Source organism: Salmo trutta, chromosome 16, assembly GCF_901001165.1.
Source record: "Salmo trutta chromosome 16, fSalTru1.1, whole genome shotgun sequence".
Lineage (NCBI taxonomy): Eukaryota > Metazoa > Chordata > Actinopteri > Salmoniformes > Salmonidae > Salmo > Salmo trutta.
In genome coordinates, this window is record NC_042972.1 from 9,754,467 (window position 1) to 9,776,141 (window position 21,675).

Genomic DNA, 21,675 nt, shown 5'->3' on the forward strand with positions numbered 1-21,675 from the left:
CCTGAGGTTGAAGAGGTGCTGCTGCGCCTTCTTCACCACACTATCTGTGTGGGTGGACCATTTCAGTTTGTCCGTGATGTGTACGCCGAGGAACTTCAAACTTTCCACCTTCTCCACTACTGTCCCGTCGATGTGGATAGGGGGCTGCTCCCTCTGCTGTTTCCTGAAGTCCACGATCATCTCCTTTGTTTTGCTGACATTGAATTTGAGGTTATTTTCCTGACACCACACTCTGAGGGCCCTCACCTCCTCCCTGTAGGCCGTCTCGTCGTTGTTGGTAATCAAGCCTACCACTGTAGTGTCGTCCGCAAACTTGATTGAGTTGGATGCGTGCATGGCACGCAGTCATGGGTGAACAGGGAGTACAGGAGAGGGCTGAGAACGCACTCTTGTGGGGCCCCAGTTTTGATGATCAGCGGGGTGGAGATGTTGTTTCCTACCCTCACCACCTGGGGGCGGCCCGTCAGGAAGTCCAGGACCCAGTTGCACAGGGCGGGGTCGAGACCCAGGGTCTCAAGCTTAATGACGAGTTTGGAGGGTACTATGGTGTTAAATGCTGAGCTGTAGTCGATGAACAGCATTCTTACATAGGTATTCCTCTTGTCCAGATGGGATAGGGCAGTGTGCAGTGTGATTGCGTCGTCTGTGGACCTATAGGGGCGGTAAGCAAATTGGGTCTAGGGTATCAGGTAGGGTGGAGGTGATATGGTCCTTGACAAGTCTCTCAAAGCACTTCATGATGACGGAAGTGAGTGCTACGGGGCGATAGTCATTTAGCTCAGCTACCTTAGCTTTCTTGGGAACAGGAACAATGGTGGCCCTCTTGAAGCATGTGGGAACAGCAGATTGGGATAAGGATTGATTGAATATGTCCGTAAACACACCAGCCAGCTAGTCTGCGCATGCTCTGAGGACATGGCTGGGGATGCCGTCTGGGCCGGCAGCCTTGCGAGGGTTAACACGTTTAAATGTTTTAGAGTAATAAAGTTATATTTCAGAGTAAAAGTCATATTTCAGAGTAATAAAGTCATATTTCAGAGTAATAAAGTCATATTTCAGAGTAATCAGTTTGCACTACAGCATAACAAAGGATTATGTGAGAAGTCACATTATAGTTTAATCACGTAATTACATATCATGTACAGTATACCATATATAGAACTTAATTCAAGTGTAGGAGTGTGCGTATACCACGCAGGTTGCAAACAATGCAGCAAGTTGATAAATTCCTGTTGGTTCATTTACTGCAATTCAAAAAGATAAGCCAGGATGAAAATTAAGCTAGCCCGCTAGCCTGTGGCTAGTAAAACATAACGTGTCCAACTAGCCCACTGGCTATTGAAATGTATTTTAAAATATTGCATGGCACAGATTTTGGACCCGGGCTACTACAAATTGCAGTCTACTAGCCTGGGTGGCCAGTGCCCAAAATCCGTAAAGCTACAATATATAACTTTTCTGGGAGACATGACCAAATTCTCATAGAAATGTGAGTTATAGATCTGTCATTCTCATTGAAAGCAGGTCTAATACACGGTAGATCTGTTCTATGTGCACTATTTCTATGATTCACGTTCCTAAGTTTCGATTTTGTGTCTTTTACTTTCGGTTTTGTACACCAGCTTCAAACAACTGAAAATACAAACTTTTTGGTTATGGAAAAGACATTTCACAGCAGTTTAAATGTACAATGATTCTTTACAAAATTACTGATTGTATTGTCACAAACTGACATTAGGCGAACTAATAGAATTTTTAGTAAGCAGGAAATGTCAGCGCAATTTCTGCATAGTGCATCTTTAAGTTCCATCCCTGGTTCAGTGTTGCCAACTTAGCGACTTTGGCGCTATATTTAGAGAGTATTCAGACCTCTCTAGCGACACATTATTAAAAAAGCGACTAGCGACAAATCTATCGACTTTTTCTGGTGATATTGGAGACTTTTGGAGACTGACGTAAAAGCACGTATCGTTCTTACTCTTCTCAATGAGCAGCGGGTTCTCCCGTGGGCCCCACCCCCGTCCCAAAGCACTCACAGGCGGCCCAATTCTCGCGCAGCAGTCCCTCCCAGCTGCAGTCAGAGCAGGAGATGTTCACCCCTCCGCGTCCAGACTGCAAATGAATCGCGCATGCGGAAAGCCGCCGCTGGCTGATCCCACCCTGGCTTACATTCAGGGCGGGATGTAAATGTAAAAAACTAAACTAAGAAACAAAAATAAATAAAAAATAAAATAAAATAAATAACTAAGTAACTCCGCCAGAGTGTCTCTTTTGGGTCACTTTTGCCGGTCCCAAGCCCGGATAAAGGAGGAGGGTTGGAATTGTGAATCGACAGAAGAAAGCTCATTTGTAGTTCTAAACATATTTAGGGTGTTTTTTACTCACTTTTTATCTCTCCCACGACGTTATTCCTCTCTCCTACAGCGTCCATCACAATTACATGCACATGGCCAATTACGCAAATTAGGTGATGACGTCATTTAGCGACTTCTAGCGACTTTTAGGACAGCCAATAGCTACTTTCCTTGCTGAGGAGTTGGCAAAACTGCCCTGGTTATGAGTCAGAATACAGTGACGTTTTCAGGGTCAAGTCATGTGTTCAATGTCAGACTGAAATGGGAATCACTTCTCACTCCTCAACAATCGCAGAAGGATAAGTCAGACATGGTCAGGGACCAATTAAAAAGGCCAGAAAAAAGCTTGGTTCTACAACTGTATACTTTTCTAGAAAATGCTACTTTAGCTTGATGTTATTTTCTATAAAAGCTACAGCAGTGTATTGGGTCACTGCACTACTGCTGTGACAGATGTGAAACCACACAGGACAGGGGTATATAACAACCATATTGGCTACTAAACAGCCTACACTTCAAATTACTTCCAAATAACATTGCACATTTTCATTAAAAATATATATATTATGCATTTTGTACATACAGTAATAGGCAAAACAAACCCTAACAAACCACAGGCCTGGGATCATCAACTAGATTCAGCTGCAGGCCGATTCTTTCTTTAGCAGATAGTCGGGAGGCCGGAACATAATTACAAATACTTTCTAGACTGCAAATTGACCGCAAGATATACAGATATAATATTTGGCTAATAATAATTTAAAACCTTTCAAATGTGTATATGATCAGGTGTTTTTCTATTATGCGTGGGAATACTTGAGAATAGTTTCCCCAAATGAAAATCACTTGGAGAAGATGTCCTAGTGCTATACAGTCCAACAATAAAAATATATTTATTTATAAACAAAAAATGCTCAGAAAACTTGGGGGTCCAAATTAAACCACCACCAGTTGTCCAAGTAACCACCGCCATAGGCCAAGTAACCACCGCCATAGGCCAAGCAACCACCGCCATAGGCTAAGCAACCACCGCCATAGGCCAAGTATTGACCGAGAAAGTTTAGACATGGTTTACAACTTTACATTGTGGTTCAAACTTGAACATAGTTAAGATATGGCTCAACTGCTGCGCATACGGCCTTGCATCAATACCTTGTCATGGTTCATCTCCATAACTGCAAAACGCCTTCGTGCGATGTACTGTATTCCTAATTGAATTGTACCGTGTCCAACCAAGCGTCTTATAGCAACACAGAGAGCTGCCAGGAGAGCACTTAAGACCTTGTGTTGTTGCTCAGATCTCAGAGTTCAGCTAGAGTAGAGCTGGGACGAAAACCGAAAACTACTGACACTGACAGTGCGCTCCTCTTACCGAAGCATTTTGCTTAGGTCAGTTACTTTCAGTGATTTTGCTACATAATGTTCCTGCAGATTTTTTTGTTCTAAAACCATTTTTTGGTCGACAGTAGTAGCCTATGCATTATGTTGATTCCTGCTATGAAAGCATCTGCCTGTCCCTGTTTGTCAGTCAGCTGCTGTGTGAGTGAGTGAGCCACTCTTACTCCCTCTCCCCACTGTGAGCATGGAGGAGGGAGCGATGCATTCTGAGAAGCACAAGTATTATCACCGTTGCTCATAGTGCTATTGCGGAACAAAGGCAGTTTTTTTAAAGCCGCTGCTGTTGTTTTTAGGGCTGTCCCCGACAAAAATATATCTGGGTCGACCAATCAATTGGTCAAAATGTTAAAACGTGTATTTTTCCATATAGACACACCCTATGTTTGAATAAAGTAAACTATATGTAGGCTACTGAGCTTGTCTGATGCTTTAAGCACTGTGATTAAAAAATGAAAATGCAAATGACTAAAGAGGGAGCCAGAGAACAAATACAGTCTAACCAGAGGAAGAAAAGAAAAGGACCCTCCGTCTCCTCCCGCTGCCCACTGACCTTCGCAGATTCTGCCATTATGCTCCTGAAGTTGCCGGTAATAGGCTACACCAAAGGTGGGCAACCTTTTCCATTTGGAGTGCCAAGTGACTTAGTTTACATTTCAGGCAAAGAAAAAATGACTTTGAGAAGCTTCACAGTGATGCTGAGTTAAGACAATCAGAAATCGTATCAGATCCCCAAATGGGCAAATGTATTAGTCTACATTTGTGCACAGGCCAGGTAGCCTAGGCCTACTTCTATGCGTAATCAGGTACATGTCCGTACTCAGATTGACAAAACAAAACAATAAATTGACAACTTGTAAACGGAATGAAATAAACAAAAACTTTCCATAGACAAACATTAGCAATAGAATGGACTTACTGAAGAGCTCAGTGACTTTCAACGTGGTTAGGCCCCTTAGTTCCAGTGAAGGGAAATCTTAACACTACAGCATACAGAAATGGTTTGTCGAAATGGGTGTGGAAGAACTTGATTGGCCTGCAGAGAGCCCTGACCTCAACCCCATCAAACACCTTCGGAATGAATTGGAATGCCGACTGCGAGCCAGGCCTAATCGACCAACATCAGTGCCCGACCTCACTAATGCTCTTGTGGCTGAATGGAAGCAAGTCCCCGGAGCAATGTTCCAACATCTAGGGGAAAGCCTTCCCAGAAGAGTGGAGGCTGTTATAGCAGCAAAGGGGCGACCAACTCCATATTAATGTCCATGATATTGGAATGAGATGTTCAACGAGCAGGTGTCCACATACTTTTGGTCATGTAGTGTATGTGTGGATTATTTTTATATTGCCTTGCCACTGCTCTACTCTCCCTAAAGCAATCACAGCTCTCTCTGTAAGTGGGGAGGGAGGAAGTTAAATTGGATTACAAGCCACAAGCACTTTAATTTTCAGACGCCGCTAACGGTTAGGATAGCTAGAGGAATGAAGGAGAGAGCATCTGCATCGTCTCTCTCTCTCTCTTTATGTCCACCACAGGAGAGGGGGATGAGTAAATAGATATACACTGCCTTCGGAATGTATTCAGACCCCTTGACTTCTTCTGCATTTTGTTACGTTACAGCCTTATTCTAAAATTGATTAAATAAATACAAATCCTCAGCGATCTACACACAATACCCCATAATGACATCACAATACCCCATAATGACATCACAATACCACATAATGACATCACAATACCACATAATAACATCACAATACCACATAATGACAACCCAAAAACAGGTTGTTAGACATCTTTGAAAATGTATTAAAAATAAAAAACAGAAATACTTTATTTACATACAGTAAGTAATCAGACCCTTTGACATGAGACTCAAAGTTGAGCTCAGGTGCATCCTGTTTCCATTGATCATCTTTGAGATGTTTCTACAACTTGATTGGAGTCCACCTGTGGTAAATGCAATTGATTGGACATGATTTGGAAAGGCAGACACCTGTCTATATAAGGTCCCACAGTTGACAGTGCATGTCAGAGCAAACACCAAGCCATGAGGTCGAAGGAATTGTCCGTAGAGCTCCGAGACAGGATTGTGTCGAGGCACAGATCTGGGAAACATTTCTGCAGCATTGAAGGTCCCCAAGAACACAGTTGCCTCCATCATTCTTAAATGGAAGAAACTGAGCAATTTGGGGAGAAGGGACTTGGTCAGGGAGGTGACCAAGAACCTGATGGTCACTCTGACAGAACCCTAGAGTTTCTGTGGAGATGTGAGAAACTTCCAGAAGGACAACCATCTCTGCAGCACTCCACCAATAAGGCCTTTATGGTTGTGGCCAGACGGAAGCCACTCCTCAGTAAAAGGCACATGACAGCCTGCTTGGAGTTAGCCAAAAGGCACCTAAAGGACTCTCAGACCATGAGAAACAAGATTCTCTGGTCTGATGAAACTAAGATTGAACTCTTTGGCCTGAATACCAAGCGTCACGTCTGGAGGAAACCAGGCACCATCCCTACGATGAAGCATGGTCGTGGCAGCATCATGCTGTGGGGATGTTTTTCAGCGGCAGGTACTGGGAGACTAGTCAGAAAGATTAACGGAGCAAAGTACAGAGAGATCCTTGATGAAAACCTGCTCCAGAGCACTCAGGACCTCAGACGGGCAAAGGTTCACCTTCCAACAGGACAACGACCCTAAGCACACAGCCAAGACAATGCAGGAGTGGCTTCGGGACAAGTCTCTGAATGTCCTTGAGTGGCCCAGCCAGAGCCCCGACTTGAACCCGATCGAACATCTCTGGAGAGACCTGAAAATAGCTGTACAGCGACGCTCCCCATCCAACCTGACAGAGCTTGAGAGGATCTGCAGCGAAGAATGGGAGAAACTTCCCAAATACAGATGTGCCAAGCTTGTAAAGTCTTACCCAATAATACTCGAGGCTGTAATCGCTTCCAAAGGTGCTTCAACCAAGTACTAGGTAAAGGGTCTGAATACTTATGTAAATGGGATATTTTTCTTTACTTAAATGCACTGTAATTGAAGCTTTAAAACTGCAAAGTTTTCTCTCTGCCAAAATGTGTAGAAATGCAGGATATTAGCTTTAAAGCTACAATAACAAGAAATATCTCTGCCCCATGATGAAATGTGAAGAATTGCAGGGAAAACTGCTAAATGTTCTCTCCGATGCCAAGATGAGAGCCTTTAAAATGTTCCTGCAGGGCCCAAGACTTGGTTCTTCCGGCCATGTGCTGCCAAAGTCATATTAAAACTCCTTGTATGCTATTTTTTTAATCTAACTCAAGTTGTGTTCTGATTATGAAGGGGTCCCTGATGAACTTTGAGAAAGTTTGAGAACCACTGGCCTAGACGACTCCTGATTACATGCTATCAACCTGCTATGACAAACAGCATAGACAAAACATACGCAGTCATCAAAACCTTGAGTCATTTTTACAGTCATATAGGCCTAATCACATTTGCATAGAATTAGGAAGCAAATTAGGTGAGAGATGATTTGTGTCAGCAAAAGAATAGTCGATGACTCTAGCAGCACATGCCAGCTTCTATTATGGAAGCAGCTCTTTCTCCCATTAAATCATCCTCTAATTAGATTCACTATCAACTGGATTGATTCCAATTGTTCTACACTGTGAAGCCTGACTTCAGATTCAAACCCTCTTTTTGAGGAGAGCATTCAGTATGCTTTTACTGTAGGTCCAGGCCTTTGATGAATCTGTGTCCAGGAAACCAGCCCAAAGGGATTCGACAGAGGGGTAGAAAGTCTTCTACTGAGACAGTACTGGAGCTCATCGCCCCATGTTGCTGCCTCAGCAAGTCAGACAGGCATCTAGCCTTCCATGGAGGAGGAGGAGGAAGATCACAGCTGTTAGTTGACTGGGTATTTGATAGACAAATATAGGAGCATCACAATTAACGTTTTGACACAGTTTTCCCACCGAACTGACAGTCAGTTTCTTCTCGTCTTCTAAAGAGACCCCCTCACCCCCTCACACACACACACTGACTCCCTCTCCCTCACCCCCTCACACACACACACACACACTGACTCCCTCTCCCTCTCTCACTCACACACACACATTCCCCTCACACGCCCCCACTCAGAGCGTAACAGAAGGACTTGATGCGTCCACAGCCAAACAGTCCAGGGAGTTCAGAGGGAAACTCAGAGGAAGGGAGGTGTAGGGAGCCTGTTTTATTCAGCACAACAACACTGTGGCCCAGTTCCAAATGGCACCCTGTTTCCTATATAGTTCACTACTTTTGACCAAGGCCCATAGGGCTTCATCGGGCTCTGCACTATGTAGGGAATAGGGTGGCATTTGGTGAGTAGCCTGTTGTTTCACAAACACCACTAATTAAAGGTCTGGCATAAAGGCTTATTTATCACACAGCTTACCAGACATTGGTTAATTGCTTCTGCTTGTCATCCCTCCCTCTCTTTGAGGTTGATGTGACTTTCTACACTCTCTCTCTCTCATCCCTCTTTTCTCTGGGCTCTCTCTCTCTCTCATCCCTCTTTTCTCTGGGCTCTCTCTCTCTCATCCCTCTTTTCTCTGGGCTCTCTCTCTCTCTCTCATCTCTCTTTTCTCTGGGCTCTCTCTCTCTCTCATCCCTCTTTTCTCTGGGCTCTCTCTCTCATCCCTCTTTTCTCTGGGCTCTCTCTCTCTCTCATCCCTCTTTTCTCTGGGCTCTCTCTCTCTCTCATCCCTCTTTTCTCTGGGCTCTCTCTCTCTCTCATCCCTCTTTTCTCTGGGCTCTCTCTCTCTCTCATCCCTCTTTTCTCTGGGCTCTCTCTCTCTCTCATCCCTCTTTTCTCTGGGCTCTCTCTCTCTCTCATCCCTCTTTCTCTGGGCTCTCTCTCTCTCTCATCCCTCTTTTCTCTGGGCTCTCTCTCTCTCTCATCCCTCTTTTCTCTGGGCTCTCTCTCTCTCTCTCATCCCTCTTTTCTCTGGGCTCTCTCTCTCTCTCTCATCCCTCTTTTCTCTGGGCTCTCTCTCTCTCTCTCTCTAAATTAGAGGGGCCACTGCTGCTGTTCTCCACTTACCTTTCTCATTTTATACACAACCACTTGGTTTTCATGTTTGTGCAACAACAACGCTTGTTTTTCAGCACGTAATGCCCTGACTGACGGGACTGGGAGGAGCTCTGTAGAACTGGTGCAGACAGGGTTTTCTGGATCTATGGTTCTAAAACAGGAGATGAGTTTTCTAAAGCAAAGAGGTTTCCTTCCTTGCTTAGGCCTCCCTTGAAGGATTGTATTATAGCTGAGATGTACAAACATCTGCAACCAAGCAATATAATACATTCAACACTTCTCCCAGGCTAGCAGTAATGTGAACATTGAGAGGTCACAGAGACAGAGAGAGAGAGAGATCACAGGGAGAGAAAGAGATCACAGGGAGAGAGAGAGATCACCGGGAGAGAGAGAGAGAGAGAGACAGACAGACAGAGTGTTCTGTATGAAAATTGAGATAGCATGTGTAAAATCCTTACATGTAGTCTGCTACCACGGAGGTAGGTGTTCTAACAGGGCCTTAAGCAAAACAGCTGTGTGGATCAATATGCTAAAATACACATGAAGTGACTGACATACAGATCCAGCCGTATGGGACTACATCACTGCTATACAGATTAATGGTTAAAACAGAGCCTGGCTCACATCACCTTTAGTAGCATAGAACTAGATTATTTCAGTATTTATCCATCTGTAAGTATCATGTCTTCTCTGCACTGTATCATTCACACATGATACATAGGGTGGGTATCATACGATTCACATAGCGTATATTTGGTCTAATAATGGGTTCATTCAATCTTTATGCTCTCAATGTTTACAAATCATGTAATACTTATGTATAACCAGTTTATTCATGTATTATTTATGAAAGTTATCCTAAAGAATATAACCCTCTATTTCTGTGTTGCCTACTCGAGCCATATCAGGGTTAGAAGTACAACAGGCTTTAAACTGTTTAGCATGTCTCCACCATGGTGTTTGTGTACAGTAGCAGGATAGTGCCAAGCAGGTTAAGGTTAAGCAGGTTAAGGTTTAAAATGTTTAGCATGTCTCCACCATGGTGTTTGTGTACAGTAGCAGGATAGTGCCAAGCAGGTTAAGGTTAAGCAGGTTAAGGTTTAAAATGTTTAGCATGTCTCCACCATGGTGTTTGTGTACAGTAGCAGGATAGTGCCACGCAGGTTAAGGTTTAAACTGTTTAGCATGTCTCCACCATGGTGTTTGTGTACAGTAGCAGGATAGTGCCACGCAGGTTAAGGTTTAAACTGTTTAGCATGTCTCCACCATGGTGTTTGTGTACAGTAGCAGGATAGTGCCACGCAGGTTAAGGTTTAAAATGTTTAGCATGTCTCCACCATGGTGTTTGTGTACAGTAGCAGGATAGTGCCACGCAGGTTAAGGTTTAAACTGTTTAGCATGTCTCCACCATGGTGTTTGTGTACAGTAGCAGGATAGTGCCAAGCAGGTTAAGGTTAAGCAGGTTAAGGTTTAAACTGTTTAGCATGTCTCCACCATGGTGTTTGTGTACAGTAGCAGGATAGTGCCAAGCAGGTTAAGGTTAAGCAGGTTAAGGTTTAAACTGTTTAGCATGTCTCCACCATGGTGTTTGTGTACAGTAGCAGGATAGTGCCACGCAGGTTAAGGTTAAGCAGGTTAAGGTTTAAAATGTTTAGCATGTCTCCACCATGGTGTTTGTGTACAGTAGCAGGATAGTGCCACGCAGGTTAAGGTTTAAACTGTTTAGCATGTCTCCACCATGGTGTTTGTGTACAGTAGCAGGATAGTGCCACGCAGGTTAAGGTTTAAACTGTTTAGCATGTCTCCACCATGGTGTTTGTGTACAGTAGCAGGATAGTGCCAAGCAGGTTAAGGTTAAGCAGGTTAAGGTTTAAAATGTTTAGCATGTCTCCACCATGGTGTTTGTGTACAGTAGCAGGATAGTGCCAAGCAGGTTAAGGTGTGCTCACTTCCAGATAACTTATCATTTCGACTAAGTAGCGTAAATTAGTTCCATTACATGACCCTAAATATCAGTAGGGTTTTAACAGAAATCACTATGAAAACCGAATGGACATTACTAACTTGACAACTTTATAACTTTCTTTGCCTTACTCTTTTGAACTACCTTGTGGGGGAAAAAGACTGAGGCTAGTATAAAACGTGAATATGTTTTGGATAAACGTGAGAAGACCGTGAATGGACAGTAAACGGCAGATAGACACAGCACAATGTTGCACAGTGTGTGTGTGCCCAGTAAGCACCGGACAGGCATCCGTGTCTCAAACCATGTTATGTCACATTATGAAAGCAGATGGGGCAACAACAGCTGCACAAGCCCTGGTGGACGGGTGGAGGGAGCTGTAATGCTAGTGGGAATGAAAAGTTACCTGGAATTAGTCTACTGCCTTTACTATGGTAGAAACTCCTAATGCAAATGATTGTACCTATGCAATCTCATGTAGACAAACAGTCACACACAAACAAAGAAAAAACACTTCTCCCCACAAACCTTCCATTGAGAAGTGAAAGGAGCTCCCCTGCATGGTACAGATCGTTGCGCGTCACCCTGCCGAAGCGAAAGGAGTTCAGGTTGCAGAAGGTGACCGCGGGGAATACCATCAGCGGGGTCGCTATCTCGTCCAGCTTGGTAACGTGAGGGTACTGGAAGTAGAACTGGACCCGGTCCACACACACCAACACCAGGAACCCCAGAGAAGCCAGGAAGAACAAGATCCACAGGCACCGCTTGATGCACATCCGTTCGTAGGTGAACAGGTGCGAGATGCCGTGCAGTGTGGACCTGCTGGCGAAAACTTCGATAGGCACCGGTCGCTCGAAGGAGTCCACCATCTCTTCTGACTCCGCTTTGAGATCCATGACGAGGCTATATGGTATCAGTGTGAAGGGGCAGAATTGGAAAGTACTAGCAGCGAAGGGAACGCTATTAACACTAGAGAAGGAAGGAGGGTACCAACTGTGAGTCTGAGTTCACGCCCTTCTACACATGGATTTCTATGTTCCTCATCCAGGCCGTATGAAATGTTGCGTCACTGAACCCCCAACAAAATAACACCCATCTATCTAGGCTACCAGTACATTCTTCGGATTATTTGACAAGAAACTCTACTATTTCGTGCACAATGTCCCTTCAGACGGTCAATATAATAACTCAAACATATGTCCAATATAGTCCCATATTTACGCTCATAGATAGATGCCAAGATCTTCTCTCCCATATACTTCAGGAGCGATTCCCGCAACACAAGTTGGTGTCTATTACAGGCTTGCAAAAGAAAAACTCCCAGCAAAACCACAGCAAGAACGGAATGTATTGGTGTCAGGAGATGGTCCAGGAGAGGTTCAACCATATGCAATTGGAATACAACAAACGCTGTTTTTCGGGAGACGCTGCTAGTTATATGCCCATATAACACGCCGAGCTCCTTCCCACCGGCTCCCACTTCAAAACTTCAAAAAACCATTGTCAATGAAGCCTGCTCTGGCCGTTTTAGTACAGATCATGCAGTTGCATCCTGTCAAATAGCGGAAACTGTACGATACTGTCTTGTTACATTCCCGGTGAGAAAACAGTGAGCGGGCGCTTCGGTCAGGCATCAACCGCATACACGCTGCCTTGCATCCCCTCTCTCTTTAGATCAGCATCTACTACAACAATGCAATCATCATAAACTCCCCGTTTTTTTACTGTGATAAGAGGAAACACGATTTAGGATGAAAAACGTCTGAATTAAATCATGCGTAGGCTAATAATCAGCTAAATGTGTAAATCCAATTCCAACACATTAGGGGGTGAAACGCAGTGGGAACCTCGGAAGCTGTCGACCGAAAACAGCGTTTCCCTGATCGATTAACTTGGATAACCGAATAGGAGGAGAGCATGGATAGGATGGCACGTGTTTTACATCGGGTGACGAAGTCGGTTGGAAAATACAGACATTTAAGACCCGCACGAGTCTCCGACCGATTCTTGCCTGTCCTTAAAAACCACGGCAGCCTGTACAGAATTCACCTAAATGTGTGTGTGTTGTTTGTAAGCAACATTCATCAGCGGTAGAAAACAGGGACAGTGCCGCTGAGGCAAGAAGGCAGTGATGAGTCGTTCGCGAACGAACGGTTCATTTTGAACAGTTCTTGTTGGTGAACGTCGGGAACCGAATCGCATCGGTGAAAGAGCCGTTCATTTGGCCCCCTGATTTGCATACTGCTACTACTACTTATTTTCAGCTCAAAACAACGTTTTCCTGCAGATAAGTTACACAATAATTATCTAAAGAGGGTGAAACCTCACTGCAGAAACAATTCATAGTGGGGAGAGCACGTCAATCTGGTTTACGCTCATTTTTGCAGTGCAAAAGAAAAAGCGTCGGCTTGTCTTCCTCATTTGGCTAGGTAAAAATGTATTTGAACGCGCATTTCACGATCTGTGCCAATGGTAGCCTACCCTTTGGCCTTTAAATTGGAGATAAAAGGAGAGAAGGTGTGGAAGGCTGTGTATGTACACCCTGAACGATGGTCTGGACAGTCTCAGACACTGATTGTTAGTGCTGATGTGAGCTAAACGAGGTGTCTGGCTGCGGACATACACAGGTCAAGATAATAGAATAGGCTACCCACCAGCCTCGATCGGCAAAAGTAAGGACAAATATTTCAAGTACGATTTAAGTCGTTTTTTGGGGGTATCTGTACTTTACTATTTATATTTCTGACAACTTTTAATTTTATTCCACTACATTCCTAAAGAAAATAATGTACTTTATATTCCGTACATTTCCCCTGACACCCAAAATTACTGAATTAATTAAATTAATGACATTTAATTTGTGTCAAATAGCCATTTGGCAACCCATCCCTTATGGGAATAATTTACACGTAAACAAACATTACAATGATTCACTATGGTAATTAAATGATCATTCTTCTTCCGGTGTTCTCTGCAGTGCGCATCGCATAAAGAGTGAAAAAAATCTATACATAATAGTAAATAAGGTTATACATACATACATACATACATACATACATACATACAGACAGACAGACAGACAGACAGACAGACAGACAGACAGACAGACAGACAGACAGACAGACAGACAGACAGACAGACAGACAGACAGACAGACAGACAAATAAATACAGAAAAAAAGAGAATAAATAAACAGAAGGTACTTGAACCCAGTCTGGCACAAAGAGAAGGTTCATATGGGAGACAAGCCTTTACACAATCTATATACACACACAAGTGCCATTTACCACATAGAAGATCAATATTTGTACATTTTAGGTGGCCCTTTTTCTTTTATTCCAGGCTTTATCTAAATATTCCGCAAAACAAAAAAAAAACATTTAAATTTCTCCTCATCACTCACATAATGCCAGTACTAGTTACGTTATGAATGCTTAGCAGGACAGGAAAATGGTCTAATTCACACACTTATCAACAGAACATCCCTGGTCATCCCTACTGCCTCTGATCTGACAGACTCACTAAACAGAGAACATCCCTGGTCATCCCTACTGCCTCTGATCTGACAGACTCACTAAACAGAGAACATCCCTGGTCATCCCTACTGCCTCTGATCTGACAGACTCACTAAACAGAGAACATCCCTGGTCATCCCTACTGCCTCTGATCTGACAGACTTACTAAACAGAGAACATCCCTGGTCATCCCTACTGCGTCTGATCTGACAGACTCACTAAACAGAGAACATCCCTGGTCATCCCTACTGCCTCTGATCTGGAGGACTCACTAAACAGAGAACATCCCTGGTCATCCCTACTGACTCTGATCTGGAGGACTCACTAAACAGAGAACATCCCTGGTCATCCCTACTGCCTCTGATCTGGAGGACTCACTAAACAGAGAACATCCCTGGTCATCCCTACTGCCTCTGATCTGACAGACTCACTAAACAGAGAACATCCCTGGTAATCCCTACTGCCTCTGATCTGACAGACTCTCTAAACAGAGAACATCCCTAGTCATCCCTACTGCCTCTGATCTGGAGGACTCACTAAACAGAGAACATCCCTGGTCATCCCTACTGCCTCTGATCTGACAGACTCACTAAACAGAGAACATCCCTGGTAATCCCTACTGCCTCTGATCTGACAGACTCACTAAACAGAGAACATCCCTGGTCATCCCTACTGCCTCACATCTGGTGGACTCACTAAACAGAGAACATCCCTGGTCATCCCTACTGCCTCTGATCTGACAGACTCACTAAACAGAGAACATCCCTGGTAATCCCTACTGCCTCTGATCTGACAGACTCACTAAACAGAGAACATCCCTCGTCATCCCTACTGCCTCTGATCTGACAGACTTACTAAACAGAGAACATCCCTGGTCATCCCTACTGCCTCTGATCTGACAGACTTACTAAACAGAGAACATCACTGGTCATCCCTACTGCCTCTGATCTGACAGACTCACTAAACAGAGAACATCCCTGGTCATCCCTACTGCCTCTGATCTGACAGACTCACTAAACAGAGAACATCCCTGGTCATCCCTACTGCCTCTGATCTGACAGACTCACTAAACAGAGAACATCGCTGGTCATCCATCCCTGGTCATCCCTACTGCCTCTGATCTGACAGACTCACTAAACAGAGAACATCCCTGGTCATCCCTACTGCCTCTGATCTGACAGACTCACTAAACAGAGAACATCCCTGGTCATCCCTACTGCCTCTGATCTGACAGACTCATTAAACACAAATGCTTTGTTTGTAAATGATGTTTTTGTTTGTAAATGAGTGTTAGTGTGCCCCTGTCTATCCATACATTTAAAAAACAAGACATTTGTGCTGTCAGGTCTGCTTAATATAAGGAATTTGAAATGATTTATATATTAACTTTTACTTTTAATACTTAAGTATATTTTAGCAAATACTTTTTTACTTTTTCTCAAGTAGTATTTTACTGGGTGACTTTCACTTTTACTTGAGTCATTTTCTATTAAGGTATCTTTACTTTTACTCAAGTATGACTATTGGGTACTTTAAACGCCACTGTTCGGCAACACCTAAGCCTAAGGAAACGGGACCCAAATAATATATCTCATTCTGAAACCTTATCAATACTTTTTGATTAGATTGGAATGGAATGTAGCCTAACATCCACATATTGAAGGAAAAGATGAGAAGAGGAGACAGGCTACCCTATAGTGTTGCAGACTGTCAAAGCAGTTAGAGAAACCTATTGCCATGAGCCAAGGGTACTCACCCATGAAATTGCTCATAATGCTCTATAATCCCCATTTGATCTAGTATTGGCTGTGTGTGACTAGTATGTGTTGTAGTCATCTATTATCTATATCATTTATCATGTATTGACGGCTACTGTATGTTGGTAACTTGAGCAGTGTTTTCAATCCAATACCATTATGAGAATTCTGTGCAGATGCAGCTATGTTGGAAATTAGTTCTGGAATTGTAGGATCCCAGAATGATGGTGTCTCTCAGTTCCAATAGGGAAATGCATTCTAGAATGTGTCGTTTCATTCATACAATCTGTTGGGAGAAACCATTTCTTTATTCAATATATTCAAAATTATAGTCTACTCTGTGTGCATATTGTCTTTTGATAGAAAGACAAGTAATTCACAGGGAGCTGAAAAGTGTCATGGTTAGTTCTGGAGTATAGCTGTTACTGTTTATCCGTCTGTTGCTGATACCTGGCATGGCGAACAGAACACTGTTTAATATTTCATTGGGATGACAGTGTTAAGCCAGAGTGGCATGGCATGGGATGGGTTTTCAAATGTTGATGGGAGTTGAGAACAGGCATAGGTTTGACTCAGGGAGTCATTCCTGCCAGGATATGCATGCCGATTGGCCTCACCATCGGTCAGAAAGAGAAGAGAAGAGAAGAGAGAGAAGAGAGAGAGAGTGGGTGTAGGAGAAAGAAAGTAGGGAGTGACAGAGAGAAAAAGAGAGAGAGGGCAGAGTGAGAGAGAGAAGAGAGAGAGAGAGAGAGAATGCAGAGAGAGAGAAAAAGAGGGCAGAAAGAGAGAGAGAGGGCAGAGAGAGAGAGGAGAGAGAAAGAAAGAGAGAGAGAGAAAGAAAGAGAGAGAAAGAAAGAGAGAGAGAGAAGAGTGAGAGAAGGCTATGGTGTGCCAACTCCCTGGGACCTGGCAGCCTGCCAGAGAGATGAATAGACAGACTCTAGGCCTTCTGTTAGTGCAGTCAGTCTTCAGACTCTAGGCCTTCTACTTGTCCAGTCTGTGTGTAGTCAGTCTTCAGACTCTAGCACCTCTCGTACCTCTCTCTATCAGCCAGGTCGTACCTCTCTCTACAGCCAGGTCGTACCTCTCTCTACAGCCAGGTCGTACCTCTCTCTACAGCCAGGTCGTACCTCTCTCTACAGCCAGGTCGTACCTCTCTCTATCAACCAGGTCGTACCTCTCTCTACAGCCAGGTAGTACCTCTCTCTACAGCCAGGTCGTACCTCTCTCTACAGCCAGGTCGTACCTCTCTACAGCCAGGTCGTACCTCTCTCTATCAACCAGGTCGTACCTCTCTCTACAGCCAGGTAGTACCTCTCTCTATCAGCCTGGTCGTACCTCTCTCTATCAGCCAGGTCGTACCTCTCTCTATCAGCCAGGTCGTACCTCTCTCTATCAGCCAGGTCGTACCTCTCTCTATCAGCCAGGTCGTACCTCTCTCTATCAGCCAGGTCGTACCTCTCTCTATCAGCCTGGTCGTACCTCTCTCTATCAGCCAGGTCGTACCTCTCTCTACAGCCAGGTCGTACCTCTCTCTATCAGCCAGGTCGTACCTCTCTCTATCAGCCAGGTCGTACCTCTCTCTACAGCCAGGTCGTACCTCTCTCTATCAGCCAGGTCGTACCTCTCTCTATCAGCCAGGTCGTACCTCTCTCTACAGCCAGGTTGTACCTCTCTCTATCAGCCAGGTCGTACCTCTCTCTATCAGCCAGGTCGTACCTCTCTCTATCAGCCAGGTCGTACCTCTCTCTACAGCCAGGTCGTACCTCTCTCTATCAGCCAGGTCGTACCTCTCTCTACAGCCAGGTCGTACCTCTCTCTATCAGCCAGGTCGTACCTCTCTCTACAGCCTGGTCGTACCTCTCTCTATCAGCCAGGTCGTACCTCTCTCTACAGCCAGGTCGTACCTCTCTCTATCAGCCAGGTCGTACCTCTCTCTATCAGCCAGGTCGTACCTTTCTCTTCAGGCTTCATGCACTCCTTGACCTCATGTTGTTGCTAAGCTGTCCCCACTAACCCTCCCATTGATTTAACTGTGGAGCCTACACCTGCTTCCAAACAACTGTTTGTCTTCGCACACGGACACACACACACACACACACACACACACACACACACACACACACACACACACACACACACACACACACACACACACACACACAAGATTGTCAGAGGGTTGGCTTGCCCCGTATACCTGGACAGATGGACTATTAGCTCTAATGCCCACCTAGGTCCCCTGTAGATCTGCTGAAAGGAAAGACTGGAGGATGGAGGTAACACTGACATTCAAGGACATAGGCCCTGTCCAGAAACTACCCCTAGACCTATACTCCAGTCCCTGTAGAGTAGGTAGGGGAGACCTGGGCTGTCCAGAAACTACCCCTAGACCTATACTCCAGTCCCTGTAGAGTAGGTAGGGGAGACCTGGGCTGTCCAGAAACTACCCCTGGACCTATACTCCAGTTCCTGTAGAGTAGGTAGGGGAGACCTGGGCTGTCCAGAAACTACCCCTGGACCTATACTCCAGTCCCTGTAGAGTAGGTAGGGGAGACCTGGGCTGTCCAGAAACTACCCCTGGACCTATACTCCAGTCCCTGTAGAGTAGGTAGGGGAGACCTGGGCTGTCCAGAAACTACCCCTGGACCTATACTCCAGTCCCTGTAGAGTAGGTAGGGGAGACCTGGGTTGGTTGTCACACTTTTGACTAATTACTGTATTTCTCAGCCCCAGTATTTCTTATAAGACTATTTTTTCGATATTAGGAGAAAGACCAAGGACTTGGGTTGAAATAGGAACCCTTTATCCACATATCTTATTCCAACATGGAGTTATACATCGTCAAATACATTCTGTCCACTTGTGACAACCAGGTTTGATGTAACACAATATGTGGTTGGTTGTCACAGTGTTTGCCATTCATTATTTCAGCAATGATTGAACCAATTTACAATGGTTTAGAAAAAAGTAAAGCGTTGATTTGATCGAACAGTATTTCTTTTCAAATTCAACATAGTATTTGCTTTGAGATTGTAGCTCTTACTCCACTCAAATCGTCATATCAATGGTTAATAAAACGAACAGCAGTAACCATCTACCTAAATGACTACAGACCCGTAGCACTCACATCTGTAGCCATGAAGTGCTTTGAAAGGCTGGTCATGGCTCACATCAACACCATCATCCCGGAAACCCTAGACCCACTCCAATTCACACACCGCTCCAACAGATCCACAGATGACGCAATCTCTATTGTACTCCACACTGCCCTTTCCCACCTGGATAATAGGAACACCTATGTGAGAATGCTGTTCATTGACTACAGCCCAGCGTTCAACACCATAGTGGCCTCAAAGCTCATCACTAAGCCAAGGACCCTGGGACTAAACTGCCAGGACAACAACCTCTCCCTCAATGTGATCAAGACAAAGGAGCTGATCATGGACAACAGGAAACGGAGGGCCGAACACACCCCCATTCACATCATACATCACTGGGGCCAAGCTTCCTTCCATCCAGGACCTCTAAACTAGGCGGTGTCAGAGGGAAGCCCAAAAAATGGTCAACCCAAGTCATAGACTGTTATCAAATCAAATCAAAATCAAAAATCAAATCAAATTTATTTTATATAGCCCTTCGTACATCAGCTGATATCTCAAAGTGCTGTACAGAACCCAGCCTAAAACCCCAAACAGCAAGCAATGCATGTGGAAGAAGCACGGTGGCTAGGAAAAACTCCCTAGGAAAAACTCCCTAGAAAGGCCAAAAACCTAGGAAGAAACCTAGAGAGGAACCAGGCTATGAGGGGTGGCCAGTCCTCTTCTGGCTGTGCCGGGTGGATATTATAACAGAACATGGTCAAGATGTTAAAATGTTCATAAATGACCAGCATGGTCAAATAATAATAATCATAGTAGTTGTCGAGGGTGCAACAAGCACGTCCGGTGAACAGGTCAGGGTTCCGTAGCCGCAGGCAGAACAGTTGAAACTGGAGCAGCAGCACGGCCAGGTGGACTGGGGACAGCAAGGAGTCATCATGCCAGGTAGTCCTGAGGCATGGTCCTAGGGCTCAGGTCCTCCGAGAGAAAAAAGATAGAGAGAAAGAGAGAATTAGAGAGAGCATATTTACAGCTTCTATCTGCTAGCCATAAGACCTGCTGAACAGCTTCTACCAGCTAGCCATAAGACCTGCTGAACAGCTTCTACCCGCTAGCAATAAGACTGCTGAACAGCTTCTACCCGCTAGCCATAAGACTGCTGAACAGCTTCTACCCGCTAGCCATAAGACTGCTGAACAGCTTCTACCCGCTAGCCATAAGACTGCTGAACAGCTTCTACCAGCTAGCCATAAGACTGCTGAACAGCTTCTACCAGCTAGCCATAAGACTGCTGAACAGCTTCTACCCGCTAGCCATAAGACTGCTGAACAGCTTCTACCCGCTAGCCATAAGACTGCTGAACAGCTTCTACCCGCTAGCCATAAGACTGCTGAACAGCTTCTACCTGCTAGCCATAAGACTGCTGAACAGCTTCTACCCGCTTGCCATAAGACTGCTGAACAGTTAATCAAATGGTATGTGTGAAGGGAGTTCTTAAAGGTGAACTGCACTCACCGATTCAGTATGTGTTTCTTCCGGTGCTCATTAAGAAATGCAGCGGCCATTACTGAAGCACAAACAAGAGTTGTCTTTGGGGTGTGGTTTAATGTGGGTGTTTCTTGGGTGTGTCTTTGACATTCAATCACAACAAACACGCAAGGACAGCACTGGCAAAGCAGACACCCCTGCAGTCCCAGCAAGGCGAGGGGACCCAGAAGCTTTGGGGGCCCCCCAGTGGTCGAGTCCACCAGATGGCATATGAACACATAATAAGCCATGAAACAAATGTTTAGAATTACAGGAAGTTAGTTTTAAAATTTCAAGAATAGCAGAAAATTAGCTCAGATTCTTGAAAGTCGGGACAATCATTGTCCAACAGGGAAACTACATTTTTATAGTTAAAAAAAAAGTATTGGAACTCAAAATTTACATAAAGGGGAATTTTATAACGGTAAGATTAATTTTTAACATTTTCAAAGTACTTTAAATATTAGTCATTTCCATGTCAGCTCTATGCCTGGAAATGCCCTTGTCCGGAGAAAAAGATCCCAATTTCAAACTTTTCAAAAAAGTGTTAAAATTCTAAAAATGGACAATTGTGAATTAAAGTTCCCGCACAGTCAATATGAATGACCAAAACATCACCTGTAATAATTGTACACTATTAAAATGCTCAGAATTGAAGAAATTGTAACTTTTCCCTCATCTCTAATTATCAGGAAGCCTGAAAGAACAGGCTGAGTGGGCGAGGATCTTATATATTCATGAGTTCGCCTTGACAGACAGCGCTTTGAAACACCCTTGTGGTCGTTGCCAGGTAACAAGGTAAATAATAGATCACATGTCATTCCGAGCCTAAATAGGAATATTTTGTCAGTATGCCTCATCCCATTTTTCTCTGCAAAATGCTGTCATAGTCAACAGAGCTGGTCATGGACTGTTGGATATCAGACAAACAGCAGAAATACACAATTGTATTTCTATTGTTTTGTAACTAAATACAGAATACAGATCACTGATGCACTTCTTCACAAC

General features: G+C 44.3%; 1 protein-coding gene across 1 annotated transcript in view; it reads right to left on the bottom strand.

The window, feature by feature from the left end:
• The window catches only part of LOC115150052 (acid-sensing ion channel 1), a 358,958-nt gene extending 346,336 nt beyond the window's left edge, over positions 1-12,622 (bottom strand). The window contains exon 1 of the mRNA XM_029692946.1: positions 11,299-12,622. Within this exon, the coding sequence (XP_029548806.1) occupies positions 11,299-11,666 (368 nt within the window). The 5' untranslated portion in view covers positions 11,667-12,622. The remainder of the gene's footprint in view (positions 1-11,298) is intronic.
• Positions 12,623-21,675: the final 9,053 nt, after the last annotated feature.